The following is a 16,234-nucleotide window of genomic DNA, read 5'->3' as shown; positions in this document are numbered from 1 at the left end:
TAAAGATTGGAAAGGGATAAACCTCAAGCCAATTCCCTTCATTGTGGTTTGGTTTATTTGGATGGCTAGAAATATGGCCAAACATGAGGATAGGGAGGCCAGTGCTACTTGGGTGATGACTAACTGCTGGGCTTACCTAAACAAACTAATACACTGGAGGAAGTTCCCCAGGATTCTGCAGACCACAACTTACATGGGTGCCAACCAATTCAAAATCATCAAGGTGAGATGGGAGAGACCTCCTTATCCTTTCATTAAAATAAACACTGATGGAAGCTACACAAACAAGAGAGCAGGCATTGGGGGAATTTTCAGAGATCATAAAGGGAAGACTTTGCTGTTTTACAAGGCCCCTTATAATCCTGATGATGCTTTGGAAACTGAAACTGCTGCACTTTTCTGGGCTTTAAATTTTGCCAAAAAGAACAATTGGCAGTGGATTCTTGTTGAAGTGGACTCCTCCCTGCTGGTGGAGTTATTAAATTATAAGATGTCCTCCTCTTGGCATATTAACCAATGGATTCATAGAATCAACAAGCTTAGTACTGAAAGTAAAATCCATTTCTCTTTTGTGTATAGGGAAGCTAATAGACCTACTAATTATCTAGCTATAGAAGGTGTTCATGATGATCACCCTGAAGTGTCCACAACTTTCTCCCCCTCCCTACAGCTATTAACTCAGGGGGACAAGCTTCAAATCCCTTATCTCAGAGTGCAAAGATGATTGCTGAGGATGTAAGTGGATGGGTCACCCTTATGAGTGAGTTATGTATGTTTTGCTTTGTTCTTAGATAGGGGACCCCTTCCAATTTTTATGTTGTTTTTCTTTTCGATCAACATGCAAGGAGCCGAATAATGCTCCTTACCCAAAAAAAAAAAATAAAAAAAAATATATATATATATATTTCCGTATGGAAATCCCAAGCTTGAGATTATTAGAAAGCAATTCGATTCTCTTAAGCTCACAAGGAGTTGGAAAGTCGGTTCGCTAGATGGCCGTCACGTTCTCATTCAACTCTCAAATGACGCGGATTATACCCAACTCTTTGCTCGAAAAGTTCTCAAAATTGATAATCGCTTTATGAAAATTCTGAAATGGACAGTGGATTTTGATCCTAAATTGGAATATCCTATTATCCCGGTTGGTTAAAATTTTCCATGGCTCAAGGTGCATCTCTTCAATTATGAAACCCTTTATACATTGGCAACTGCTTTTGGAAAACCGCTGAAGGTCGATACTCCCACGCTTGATACAACCAAGCCATCTGAAGCTTGTGTGCTTGTAGAGCGCGACATCACTCAACCCTTTCCAGGGGAGACTTGGATTGGCTCCTCTCATCAGGGTTATTGGCAGAAAATTGTGATGGGATCTCATCCTCAATACTGCTCTCACTGTGGAATGTTTGGTCATAGTTCTTCATCTTGTTATCGGTTGCATCCCCATCTACGGTCGGCTGTAGCCCCATCACCTGTTTCTCAGCACATTTCTGCGGAGGTTATACCCTCTTCCTCACTGCATATGATACCTACTGCTATGCCCATGACGGATACGGCGTAAAATGGTTTGTCCACTGATGTTATTTTGGAAAATGTTGATAAGGGTTGTTTGTTGGAGGAGAGTCAGACAATTGCCCCTGGAAGGCAAGACGCCGTCACTGCCCCTTCTTCTACTGGAGTGGGCATACTATCCTCTCAGGCTCTACCTACCGTGGAGGGTGCTCAAGCTCCTCTTTATGAGGTGATTGAAGATAGGGATGAAGCGAACATTCACATTCAGATGACAGAAAAAGTGTCTCCTAATACTAATGAGGAAGATTTAGACTCAAACACCAACCATCTTACAGTTATTAATCAGTTGGTAAAACTACTTGTTGAGAGGGCAGATGTTTCCCAAGTATTGGAAGACTGTCCTACACAAACTCGGAAACTCATCGTTGCAACTGTCTTTCCTTCTACAGATCAAACTGAACAGTCTTCAGAAGAAGGATAGAAAGTTTACACTTCTCGGCGAAGAAAGAAGGCTGGGGACACTGTTTAGCTTGGAAACTTAATGGATGATATCTTGGTCACTCCTGGCAATGGAACAACACTTCAGAGTTTGCTATTTGGATCCGCTCCAAAAACCAGAGAAAGAGGCAGGTCTAAACTGCCTCGTCCATAGACATTTGTTTTTGCATGTTTTCTTTTTTTGAGTATTTTGTATCTTTTTGTTGGGATATCTTTGTACCATACCATTGTGTTATATTTTTGCAACTATTAAATTATTATTTGGAATGAAAGATACATGACTGTGGTTTTTACATTCAAAGTGACTGATTTTTGCTTATTTAAAGCTATATATATTTCATGTTTTTTTATCCATTGTGTTATATTTTTGCAACTATTAAATTATTATTTGGAATGAAAGATACATGACTGTGGTTTTTACATTCAAAGTGACTGATTTTTGCTTATTTAAAGCTATATATATTTCATGTTTTTTTATCCATTGTGTTATATTTTTGCAACTATTAAATTATTATTTGGAATGAAAGATACATGACTGTGGTTTTTACATTCAAAGTGACTGATTTTTGCTTATTTAAAGCTATATATATTTCATGTTTTTTTATCCATTGTGTTATATTTTTGCAACTATTAAATTATTATTTGGAATGAAAGATATATGCCTGTGGTTTTTACATTCGAAGTGACTGATTTTTTATTATTTTAAAGCTTTGAGGAATATAAAAATTATTGAATGCTGAGCATTATGGTAAAATTCTTGAATCTTGAGTAATGCTACAAAATTCCAGTTGCTTCAATTATTGTGTAATTAAAACCTCTGAGGAATATATAAATTATTGAACGTTGAGCATTGTGGTAAAATTCTTGAATCTTGAGCATTGCTGTAAAATTCCAGTTTGCTTCAATTATTGTGTATTTGCTGGCTAGATGTGTATTCATTGTGTGCTTCCTAGGTGTTACTGTTATTTCTGTTGACAAGCCTCCATATACTAACGTGGAACTAATTTTTCTTTTTCAAGTGATTTCAATTTATGTTTTTGCTTTTAATTTATTAAGTTGTTGTGTGTCATTGTAAAGTTATCAAGTGTGATACATTCTGGATTTCATTTCATAAAGTGAAACTCTCAATATATATATTTACTTGTTTTTTTTTCACACGTTGTGTTATATTTTTGCAACTATTAAATTTTTCTTTGGAATGAAGGATATATGCCTGTGGTTTTTACATTCAAAGTAACTGATTTCAGCTAAAACTAATTATTGGTAACCTACAGAATGTATGCTCTATGCACTTCAATTGTGTATCTCTTCCTATGTTGCATTAGTATATATCCTAAACTCTTAACAAAACTACATCTACGCACTTCTCCAAATAGATTTGAATCATTATTAAATTATTATGTGTTTTCTTCATGATTATTGATCTAGGATATAATTTCTAAGAGAAAAATCCCTAGTTTATAACTTCGTTTGATTTAAATTATTTATTAAAAATAATTTCTAGACCAAAATTATTCTATATCTATGGTGATGATGGATGCAAATTGTTTAAAATCTGTCAAACAATGCAATGACTTTCTTGTCAGCATACCTTCAAGCAAATTGAGCTACAGAAAAACTTAATCAGATGGGAGAGATAAGTTTTAGTGCGTAGTGTACATGAAAAGTACCGATATATCTTCAATTAGAAACACTTCATGTTATTTTCCACATAGATGAATAGATTGTTGAGCAATGTTCTAAAGATAAGAGTCCACACAAATTGTTACAAAAGAAAGTACAAAAACTGTAAAAAATTTTAAAATATTAGAATAGATTGACTACATACATTTGAAAATGTGTTGACGCACTGTGTATTTAATAGATATGACCAAAATTATAAATGCTTATTAATATTACAGTACCATGTTAAAAATGCAATAACATACATGCATTATCATCAAAAACCTTATCCAAAATAATTGGGTATAGTGAATCCTAATTTTTCATTTATTCTTGTCGAGCATTGTACGAGATGCAAGACATTCTTTGCAAATCATTTTAAAGTTACAATTATACAACCTTAGATATGGTCATTCTCCATTCTAATCATCGAACAATAATTATACCTGCTAATCTAAAGAATGAATCTACCCTTTGTGTACAAGTCCATATCTAAGGTCATTTTCAATCCCTTTATTTTAAATGGATTTCACAGCAACCTTTCTCTGATGTAATTATTCCATTATTATCAGTATTAATTTTGTTAGGCAACATAACATTCTCACTTCTACCATATCGGCTTAGATATCAATGACTTTTTTTTTAACCTAGTATTCAGATACATACAACAATTTCAACCTAACAATAATTATAAAATTTACCATTAAACATCTATGACATCCTCTTATCACACTAAAACTTGAAAACTTTTTCATTTTAATCATACAATTATAATGCAAAATATTCATATATATATATATATATATATATTATATGTTATTTAATGTTTCAAGTTTTTTAGTATTTCATAGTAGCATCTGCAATATTTCCGAGTTAAGTTTAAAAATCAGAACCTTCAATAGGTAAGTCTTTTCTTTATATATTAACTCTTTTCTTTCACACTGTAATTTCACTTTTTCATGCTTAATCTCTTAAAAATTTAAGTTTGGGGGGGAATATATATTCATTTAGTTGCATAATATATAAAAAATAATTGAACCTATCACATAGAGTTATCATTTTATCTTCGAACAATATTGAATGATAATTGTTGACATACCCAGTAAAATTACATGCCATATACACAACTTTTTTCTACAAATTCTAGCAATCTATCATGTAAATATTTTTTTTTATTAATCTAATTTTTAAGTTTTTTCAATGGATGCATCCCTAAATAGAATTATCTCATTCACAAAGGCGATGATTAAATATGTGATGAAGACTTCAAGTTCTATTCCGAGTGTTAATTTTGAATCTGACACCAGGGATTCTATTCAGACAACTTTTGAACTCTCTAACAATATTATAGATCATAAACTCAATGGTCATAACTACCTTCAAAGGTCTCAATCAGTGTTTATGTACATTTTGTGGTAAAGAAAAAAAACATCACTAGACAAGGCACATTTCTTGAGATCAGTGACCCCAACCACCTCACATAGAAGAATCGGGATCATATAGTTATGTCTTGGCAGTCAACTCAATGACCACTGAAGTGAAAGAAAATTTTATACTAAAGAAAACTATAAAAGAAACTTGGGAGGTTGCAAGAAAAACATATTTTAGCACTAAAAATACTGTAGAGTTGTTTGAGATCAAAACCAAGCTTCATGACCTTCGTGAAGGAGAGCTAAGTTACATCAACACCTTGACAAAATATTGATTACAATTGGACATATTTGAGACACATGTTTGGAAATATCCACATGATGCAGTGAAGTTTGAATCAATTATCGAGAAGAAGTGAATTATCAATTTCCTAGTATGATTAACTCAGAAATTAGATGAGATAAGAGAGAGGATCATGGGAACAAAGCCCATTCCATCTACCCTATAAGCCTTTGCTAAAGTTAGGAACGAATAGAACAGAAAGAAGTTGATACTAACTGAAAATAGGGGCTCGCCAATTACTGAAAAATTGGTCCTCTACACACATAATTCCTCTCATAACTCAACGCACAAATAGAATTGTCCCACATGTGATTGTTGCAAGAAGATTGGGCATATTAAAGATAGATGTTGGAAACTTCAAAAAAAGCCTACAAACTAAAAACCTGGATAAGGAAGGAAAGATCAAGAGAAAAAAAGCTAATGTTTCAACACCATCCAAGGGTAAGCTGAACCATTCACCAAGAGCAGCTTGAAGTGCTAAGACAATTCCTTGGAGGTAATTTAGAACAAAACACCAACCTTATGACACACCGAGGTAATGTATCCTTATGACATCTTGCCGGTAATGAGAGATTTCGAGCATGAATCATAGATTCAGAAGCTTCTAAACATATAATCGAAAACATCAATGCTCTAATCAACTATTAACAGACTTCTATATCTAGATCGGTAAAACTTGCAGAAGGATCACACTCAAACATTGCTAAGAAAGGAGATGTCAAGCTCTCAGGATATTACTTATTTCTCTGTTTTATATATTCCACAGTTGGACTACAATTTGATTTCAATCAAAAAGTCTACTCATTATATGAAATGTATAACTAAATTTCTTGCAAACTCTTATGAATTTTAGGTGATCGAGTCGGGGAAGGTGATTGACAATGTTGAAATGCATCAAGGCTTTCACCTGCACAAAAAAGTCACTTTCTAAAAATACAAATGATCTTACATTCATATTTACCCCAAATTTTGAGCATGTTAAGTCCAAGTATGTCGAAAATTAAGTTTTATTATGGCATTATCGCCTAAATCATCATAATTTCAATTATGTTGCTAAGTTATATCATCGTTTGTTTATCAATAAAAAACATAAATTTTATAATGTAAGATTTGTCAGTTTATCAAACACACTAGAAATCATTATCATTTGAGTCGGTACAAACCCTCACACAATTTTGTCATTATCCACAGCGATATTTGGGGATTTTGAAAGGTGAAATTCCTAAGTGGGGTTAGATTGTTTCTCATATATTGACAATCACATTATAATCATTTGGGTGTTCATAATGAAAGAGAAATATGAAACGATTCAAATTTTTCAAAACATTCATAACATGATTCAAACTCAATTTAAATGCAAAATTCAAATCCTCAACTGATAATGCAAAGGAATATTTTAACTACGATCTTGGGTCCTATCTTTTAAAAAAATAGAATCATTCATGTGAGCTCATGTATTGATACCCATGACAAAATGAGATAGCTGAGTGAAAGAACATGCATCTCCTTAAGGTATCCCACTCAATTATGATGTCATACCAAGTTTTCAAATATTTTTAGGGAGAAACAGTTCATACTACAACATATCTTATCAATTGAATGTTTAGTCGAGTACTTAATGTTGACCTCATTTTCAGTGAAGTCTTGGTCTCCTACTCCTAGAACCCAAGATCTAACTTAAGGAGTTCCTTATTGATCATCCTAGTGGACTAGTAATGGAACCCACCTCCCATAAAACTTCAAACCATTTCTTGATACATTTTTGTGAAGACCTCGCATGAGTAGTCTCAAGCACTCGACTCTTAGTTGCAATGTCCAAGGACTAACATGTAGAGAGCCCAAAAATGAATTTCTACAGGATCAGACAGCCATAGGTGAACCCTCCATGACTCGGCAACACGAACAACACAATTCACTCATTGCACCGACATTTAAACTGAAGACAATTTTCAAAATGATCCGTCAAAAACCTTAAACTCGAAATTAAATTTGACGCTTTTTTTTGGCTCGACCGACGCCGAACTTGTCTGGACGACTCCGGATGACGAAATGGATCGCGTAGGCGCGTCCGGAACGTCAATTTTAGCTAAGAACACCCATATTTCTACGATTCCGAGCGCAAATAGCGCGAAAATCGATGCACATTTTTTTAACTAGGGGGTGTGGTTCCAAGCTCAACCCAGGTTCAATTCGGGTTGGGGCAATCACCCTAGCTCATATAATTTTGAATTTCAAATATATCATTTAATCCCACATTAATTGGATATAATTAACTGTTAGGCTCTTCCAATTAAGTCTTCTCCGCTCAGATAAACTAATTAATTCCCCGCCAATGCTTCACGTAACGGCTCCCTCCAAACTTTGGTTATACTCATTCGCCTCTGCGACAGAGGACTCTTCATTCGGCCTCCCCTTCCCCACAACCAGATTCTGAGCTCTCTCCCTCACGACCAAACAGACCGCTCACTCGCTCACCCTCGCCAGCTTCCTGCTCGCGTGCAACCGACTCCACTTCCCCACTCTCGAAAAATTCCGCTCCCCCTGCTAGTCTCTGCCTTCTCCTCGTTGCGCTGAAGAGCCTTGTTAACCTCTCTCCCTCGAGACAAACCCCGCGCACCTGCTCGCCTTTTCCCCTCCGACAAATCCCGCTCGCCTTTGTCCCTAGCTAAAAATCCCGCGCACCTACTCCGCTTCCCTCGCTCGACCTCGCCTCTCCCTCTCAATCCCGATTCCGCTTGAAACTATTATCGTCCCAACTGAATCTTAGGTAATTGCGGTTGTCGTTAGCAAGGAAGCAGTGACGAGATCGAGGTGAACAGAGAGCCAAAATTCCTGCACTTCTTCCTTTTTTTTTTTTTTGTTTAGCCATTGTTCTTACTGAAAGGTTCGATTCTCCCATAAACTCCTCGTCTCAATTACCCATTTGCATGCTTTCATTAATGTCTAGCAAGTTGTTGTGATGATTTCCTCGCCTGTTTGCTTCTGTGTGGATTTCTGAAAAATCAATGTAACCAATTTCTTTAAAAGTGCACTTGGAAGTTTGCCTTACTTCTTGATACAAAGTGATACAAAGCATCATGTGTACTTCTTGATACAAAGCATCATGTGATGATGGTTAAGAACAATTGATATTTTTGGCATGCACTGTTTTGACTTGTTATTACATGCTATAGATATTGCTTGCAGCTTACAGATGCAAAAAATGAAGGAAGATTTACATATATGCCACAAAATTCATGTGCTTACATAGGGATTGTGTGATACATATGTGAACTTTTTTTTCTTTTTTTTCTTTTGGTGTTATTTCTGCTCATGCTTTCATGGGTTTAAGCATTCCAAAGCACTTTCCCTGGAGGGTAACTACTTGGATAAGTATATGACCTTAGATGTTTAAAATTGTCTTCTACTTGTTCTTTACCTGCAAACATATTAAAAAAAAGGGAGGTGTGGACCTGTTAATTTCTATTATATGCTCCCCTCAATGTCTATTTCGCATTTATGCTTGGTAGAAGAGCTTTTTTGGCTTCTTAGCCTTGCTGTTGTGGTTCAACCCCTATGCTGTTTCAGCTTGATACGTTATGATTTAGAAGGTTTTAAAAGCAGCTTTTTGTCGTGTACTATTGTTGATTTGGAGATGATTTAACTACTGCTTTTATGCTTAATTAAATGCTATTCCGAGGATTGATTTAAATGTCAATTTCATAGGCCGGTTACTTGCTATTATAAGAAAGGTATAAATATCATTTGGGACTGCTTTATTCGCTGTTTTGGAGGGGTTTTGGGGGGCTGATTTATGCTCAAATTCCTCACTTTTTCGGTCACTCTATTCACTATTTTGGAGGGGTTTGGGGGATATATACACGAACCTTCCTAATATTCTTTTATGCTCTCCCTGAATGCTGTTTAGGGCTCCATATGCGCTGAAATGTGTTGCATAAGGGTTGTGAAGTGCTGCGAAGTGCTGTAGGAAGGCTGTAGAGGTTTTGTAAGCTGTTATCCAGTGTTGTGAGAGCTGTAGTAAGACTGTAGATGTGCTGAAAAATGTTGTTTTGAGCTGAGAAATTGTTGTACAAGTTTGTTTGAAAGCTTGTAAGTGTTGTAGGTTGTTGATTAGTGCTAGAAGTGCTGTGGAAAGCTTAAAATCTGTTGTAGATGGCTGTTTGAGGAGCTGTAGGCTGCTGTTTAGTGCTAGAAGAGCTGTGGGAAGCTTAAAAGCTGCTGTAGATGGCTGTTTGGGGAGCTGTTAAGTGTTGTTTAGAGTCAGAAGTGCTGTAGGAAGCTTAAAAGCTGCTTTAGATGGCTATTTAGGGAGTTGTTAGCTGTTGTTTAGTGCTAGAAGAGCCGTTTGGGAGCTGTTAATTGCTGTAAGAGGTTGTTTGCGAGGTGTTAATTGCAGTAGGAGAGCTGTTTGGAGTTGTCAGTTGTTGTAGGATGTTGTAGGAAACCTTAGGACCACTAGTTGGAGTTTCAAGTTGCAGTCTGGAGTTGTAAGAAGTCTTAGGATCGCTGTTTGGAGTTCCTAGCTGCTGTTATAGCTTATTTTGCTGCTTGTTTTTACGCTAGAATACTTGTTTTCTTTCTTTTTTTTTTGTAATTTTGTTAAATTTCATGCAAGTTATATTGTGTTTTATGAGCTAATCACGCAGCAGAAATAGCGAGAAGATGACAAGTACGCGTGTACAATTTATTTATTGTCATTTTTCAATCACTGTAATTTACTCTTGCTTTAATATATAACACGCATGTCTGGCCGCAATTTCGTTTTCAAAGCAAAAAAGAGTGAAAATTACAAAACCTATTTTTCAAAAAATTAAACAACATTTTTCAAAATAACCAAAAAAAAAAAAACATAACATGTCTCTTTGAATTTACGGGAGTCCATCGGATGAGGTAACCCACGGTTGCTAACGAGATTTCTCCAATTTAAATGAGTTTAAAAAACCATTTAGACTTAGTAAATTCAAAATAAAATAGGGGTAGCGAAACGAGGGAACCGTGGGATCATAATCGGTGTCGCTCTAATCAACTTTAACCCCCCATAATGCTTAAACGACAATAAACAAAAACTTTGAAACATAATTGGTAAAATCTTTTGAATCTTAGACTTTAGGACTGCTACTTCGACGAAAAGCTTAGAGCATACGCCGTGGGCAGCACGAAGAGGACATGCAGGATATCTTCGAGACAATAAAGCAAATCTACACCAGCTAAACTTTCCTAGTCTAAATAGCAACTCATAGGACTTCGAGGTAGCTCGCCCAGCGCGACGTAAATCCTCACACCTTCTTTAGGTTTCTATGCAACTATATTACGCGGCGTAAGTCCTAACCGCCTTAGGTTCCGAGATTGTCGTCCGGTACAACGTAAACTCTCCTATCTCTGTAGGTTATTTGGATAATCGGGTATTATGCAAGTGTAAGTCTCAAATAATAAAACTGACAGGAATAAACAATTAAATAACATCACCTCCAAAGTGCAGTCACACAGTAGAATAGTTTGGGAAATTAATGAGGATTCTCCTTAGGATTTGTAAAGTCATCTACCATTTTTCTTCCTTCGGACTTTTGAAAATAACTTCCTATTTGGTTCTTTCCCACTTAATATTATGCATCCTATCGTGAAATCCTAAATTTTGAATTCTTGAAGGCTAATACCTCTTATCATTATCGAGAGTTTTCTCAAGTGACTCCCGTCATTTGGGATGTAACTAACTATAGAGTTTTGTCTTTATAGGAAACTTGAAACCCGGTAAAATAAACCCTACCTAATATTTATATTAGGTAGGGGAACTTGTTGGTCACTCATAAAAAGTTTGCAGGTCAAATGGATGTCACAAATCTCTTAGTTTGTAAGATTGGGTCTATCGCCGGGATATACACTCATCTTTCAAAAATGTGTAGTATTTGTAGTATCGGGCACGATTATGCAAACTATTGAACGAATGAGATCTATTTGGTCTCATTTTTCAAAAATTAAAGCACGCTACTTTCAAAACCAAAACTATATACATCCTACATTCAAATTAAATTTAAAAATTATTTTCCAATTTTGAAAAAGTTGGTCGACACTTAACCTCTTCATGTTTTGAATGTTGCATATCCTCACATAAGAGCTTCCTCTTATGTTATACCTCTTAAAATCTTTGAGTGTATATCCTTTGTTCATTTCCATTCCCTAAATTACACAAAAATGACTCTATTTATCTTGAGCATGATATCAACAAAAAGGGGTGTAAGTTCTAATCTCCTGTTACCAGAAAATACTACAATTTCACTATTTACTCCAGCTAGCTCTCATATCTAAACTGAGGATGCCCAACCAACCCAATCTAAAATCCATAACAATGCCCCTCATGTGAACACGAGGAAGAAAAATTTTGAGTAGGTGGAAGACAACTTGCAAGGACCAAATTGCTCCAATCAAAACCCGAGTAAGGAGTCTAGTACTCAAGAGTTGCCCCTTCCTCTCCTGAGGTTGATGACAAAAAAAGATATATTTGATATAAAATTCAGGAGTATGTAATTTATGAGAAGTTATCATCATCATACAAAATTTTTGTTTCTAACATTGATAGTATGCAGATTCTTAAATCTAATTATGAAGCTCTTAAAATCTAGAATGGAGGAAAGCAGTTAAATAAAGAATAGAGCACTAAAATGTAATGGTACATGAATTCTTACTAAACTCTCTCAAGATAAGAAATCTGTTGGGTGCAAATGGATGCTCGACATCAAAGATAAAGCTAATGGACATTGAGAGATTCAAAACTAAACTTGCTGCAAAATATTTCACTCAAGCTCATGAAATCAATTATCAGAAGACCATTGCACCAATTGTCAAACCTAACTTTATCAAATTTCTCCTTTCAGTAACAGTTAATAATGAATGGGAATTGCATCAACTTGAGATGAAAAATGCATTCATGAATGGGGATATGGAAGAAGTGAATATGTAGATACCAACAGGGCTTGAGAAAGATTCCAACAAACAACTAGCATGCAAGCTCAGAAGGGCCCTCTATAAACTTAAGCAATCACTAAGAGTCTGGCTGAAAGGTTTGCTAAAACGATGAGATTCTCAAAATCGAGTTAATCATCCTCAGTTTGTAAAACATATTCATTGAGATAAGATTGATGCAACGATAATATATATGAAAGAAATGATTCTCATCATTGATGATTAAAGAGAACTTCTCAAGATCAAAGAAGTAATTGCCACAGAGTTTGAAATCTATGACCTAGAAACCGTGAGATATTTTATAAGCATGGAGGTAGCAAGATCCAAGCAAGGTGTCGTTATTTCACAGAGGAAATATATTTTAGGTTTACTAAAGGAGACAAAGATGATTAGATGTAAGCCTACTGATGCTCCAATGGATCCCAACCAAAAGTCAAAGATGTGGGAAGAAAGTATCTTTATGGATAAGGGAAGATATCAAAAATTGGTAAAAAAACTCATCTATCTATCACATTCAATGCCAAATATTGCATATTCTGTCAGTATTGTGAGCCAACAGTTAAACTGCCCAAATGAAAAACATTTGGATATGGTGTACAAAATTCTGTGATTTCTAAAAAAACTCATGGTTATGAATTAAATTTTTAAAAAACCAAGAACAGAGAGGTGGGAGTTTACACTGATACTAACTGGGTTGGAGAACTCACTAACAGAAGGTCCACATTAGGTTCCTACTACTATGTATGGAGAAATATGGTGTCATAGAGAAGTAAGAATTATTTTTAGAAGCAGTACCGAATTAGAGTATAGAGAACTTGTCTTGGGAATCCATAAATAGACCTGGATTCAGAAATTATTAAGGGAACTGGGATGTATCTCCAATAAGCTTATATAGATGGTTTGGGACAGTCAAGCAGCTATTAATATTTTGAAGAATCATATACATCATGAATAATCATATACATCATGAATCACTTCACAAATATTTGTTAATACTAGTAAGTGCTTCATAGTCATAAGTTTACAACATCAATATACATTTTAACGCATAGCTTTAAGTCTTACTATGGACTAAATCAAGCATTTTATCTTCAATGAAAAATATGTTCCAAGGTGCCAAGAATGAATATTGAAAAACATATTATATTATCCATTTTAACACATGTTGCCAAAGGATATCAAATCAACCCAAAACAAACTTATAAACTAAAATAAGGGGGCGCTAATGATTAACTAAAATAGAAAATAATTCATTTAGGAAAATGACGAGCTTAAAGATGATTCAGATCTAGATAGTTCCATCATTATCATTTAAAGCTAGTGATACACTACCAAAATCATTCCTCATGCTCTATAAGTCGACACACTATACCAGAGTTTTGAAATCAAGACAAGAAGAAATTTGAACTTAAATATTTATTCTGAACTTTTTTCAACTAGGTGATTGTGATGGACGAAAGTCCAATTTTACAATAAGAATTGATAAAAACAATTTGCCCTACTTCTCAGGTATAACGCCATAAACAATAGATCGTCATGATGGGCATCACCATTATCATAAACCTTATCCAAGATCATATTATCTACACTATTCATGCAACTAAAGTGATCAAAATTCATAAATTTCTTATCACTTACCTTAGGTATTTCTACAACTCCTTTTCTTCTTCCTTAGCGCCAAGACTTATAAAAATCATCAAAATTGTACTTTCTTGCTTTGCTACCTACTCTCTTTGAAGGATTTTTGGATTTCTTATAATTGCAATAATCGTCAATAGTAATTATTGCAATAATCGTCAATAGTAAATTTTTTTTTTTTCAAATTTTTAATGCCATTTGTTTTCCTTGATAACACTTTGTATCTCGCACTCCACCAAGTCCCACCATTAACATACTCTATTTCTAAACTCTCCTAAAAATTTTATAGTAACCCCATAATAGATGGCCAAACAATGTTAAAAGTATAATAAAAAAGACTGTGTGACCAACATCCTCTGTGCAGACATGACAAGCTTCAATTAGCACCTCAGCAAATTAATCTTTTCATAGCCACAAAGGGGTGATAAGCATCATAGAAAAAAGTTATGTTCAGAAATAGAACTCTTAATCAAAGATAAACAGAATAAATAAATAAAGTATATTCCTTGTGCACTTTGAAAAATGCAAAGATCAGCCTAAAGATTGCTCTAATCATATGACCTAATAAATAATATACTTATATTAGTTGCGAAATGAATCTTCTATCTTTAGCTTTAATTGCGTGAAACTAAAAATAGTGTTTTAAAATGGTGAATTTATTGCATTTCATCCCTTGACTAGACATATATAATTTTAACTCTAAAAACAGCTCTAAAATTCCACAAAAATAGACATAATTAACAGTCAATACACGTTTAAAGTCCAAGAAAATCTTTAAAATTTCTCGTTAACAATGATTTTATTTCACGGACAAAGATGACAATAAACAAAATTATCATTTAAAAAGCAAAAACCGGAAAAAAAAACTATCTGTGACAAGCAACCAAACGAACCCTTGTGAAAAAAAAAATGAAAGAATTTAATATAACCAACCTTGGCATTCTCAACAAGCTCCATGTTAACAATACCTATCGTCGTGTTGGAGGGTGGGGGGGTGGGGGGGCGGGGTGGTTGGCGGGGGGCGTGGTGTGGAGTGTAAGTTCAGAAGAAAGAGAAATGGGGAAGAAGATAAATTCAGAAAGGGGAAGTAAACCAACTGACCGTATGGCCGCTGGATTGCGCCCAATCCACAGAAAATTTCATTCCATGATTGCTCCCTGCATCAATGCAAAGCATCGGATGGAGAAGAGCAGGAGATCCAAACTTACAAATCACATTCTGAATAAAATAAAGAAAAAAAGGAGAAAGAAAACAGTGCCCAGATCGACTAATTGGAGGCAAGATCAAAAACCTCTTTTATGAATACCGCGTATACGGAAGCCTATAGGGAAAAACCCACCATTAATCGTCTCTGAAAAGCCCTTTTTTTCAGATAAAGATAGAAAGAAGCTTTTTCATCCCCAGAACGAGACGAGCGATTGAAAAGGATGATCCTTAGAGCACTGCAAAGGGTATTTGAGGAACAGCTTACCCGTCACGTCACAGACGGCACGGCCCTAGAAGGGCGATGCAGAACCGGATTCAAAATCCGCGGCGGAATTTTTGTCTGGATTTGCGAACATATATCAAATCAGGCCGTTTGTCAGGTGCTCAAGCTCTTTTTGCAATTTGATTGGAAGAGGAAATTACTTTATTATTTAAGTAAGCTTGGAGGTTTGATTTGTTGTTAATGTGCTCTAATTAGTTTAATATCTGTTTTTTACTTGGTGATGCTTTCATGCTTTGTTATTAAAAGAAGGTTTACAAATATGTTTGCTACTGGAATAAATTATGAAGATTATAGTTTTTAATGGCCCATTCGGAGGCATTAGGCAAACATCATCATTATATTAGATAAATTTTGCCCTTGTCTTGGAGGCAAGGATTTAATAATTTTTTAGTTCATAAAATAATTCTTTATTTTTTTTTTTTTAATTATTGCACTATGTATGATTGAATAATGGATTTGGACTTCAATGCTATCTAATTTGATGTTAAAGGTAAGATTTTTCTATGCACCTAAAGAGCCTAAGCACTTCAAAAAAAAAGGTAAACTACATAAATGAACAAATAATGTTGCATTGAGTTATTTTATAGGGGCCCCTATTTTATATTATAGGTGTAAACGAGAAAAAAAATTGTAAATATTCTTTTTGACAATGCCAAAAACATACATTTTATATTGATATATGTTATGATTGAGATTGGATTGGTGCATATACTTGGCGAGAGGATTTGTATCCTCTAATGTATTTATGAGAGAAATCTTGTGCATGTG

General features: G+C 34.9%; 1 protein-coding gene across 8 annotated transcripts in view; it reads right to left on the bottom strand.

The window, feature by feature from the left end:
• The window catches only part of LOC110036692 (3-isopropylmalate dehydratase large subunit, chloroplastic-like), a 39,875-nt gene extending 24,304 nt beyond the window's left edge, over positions 1-15,571 (bottom strand). For 6 of the 8 annotated variants that reach the window (XM_020741191.1, XM_020741196.1, XM_020741194.1 and 3 more), the window contains exons 1-2: positions 15,317-15,442; positions 15,079-15,134 (exon numbers count right to left, since the gene is read on the bottom strand). In XM_020741191.1, coding sequence (XP_020596850.1) covers positions 15,079-15,120 — 42 coding nt within the window. In that variant the 5' untranslated portion in view covers positions 15,121-15,134; positions 15,317-15,442. The other 2 variants (XM_020741193.1, XM_020741192.1) reach the window with 2 other exon arrangements.
• Between the last annotated feature and the right edge of the window lie 663 nt (positions 15,572-16,234).

The sequence above is a fragment of the Phalaenopsis equestris genome, unplaced genomic scaffold (genome assembly GCF_001263595.1).
Source record: "Phalaenopsis equestris unplaced genomic scaffold, ASM126359v1 Scaffold209746, whole genome shotgun sequence".
Taxonomy (NCBI): domain Eukaryota; kingdom Viridiplantae; phylum Streptophyta; class Magnoliopsida; order Asparagales; family Orchidaceae; genus Phalaenopsis; species Phalaenopsis equestris.
Note: the sequence above shows the minus strand (reverse complement) of the source record. Positions and strands in the feature narration are given on the sequence as shown.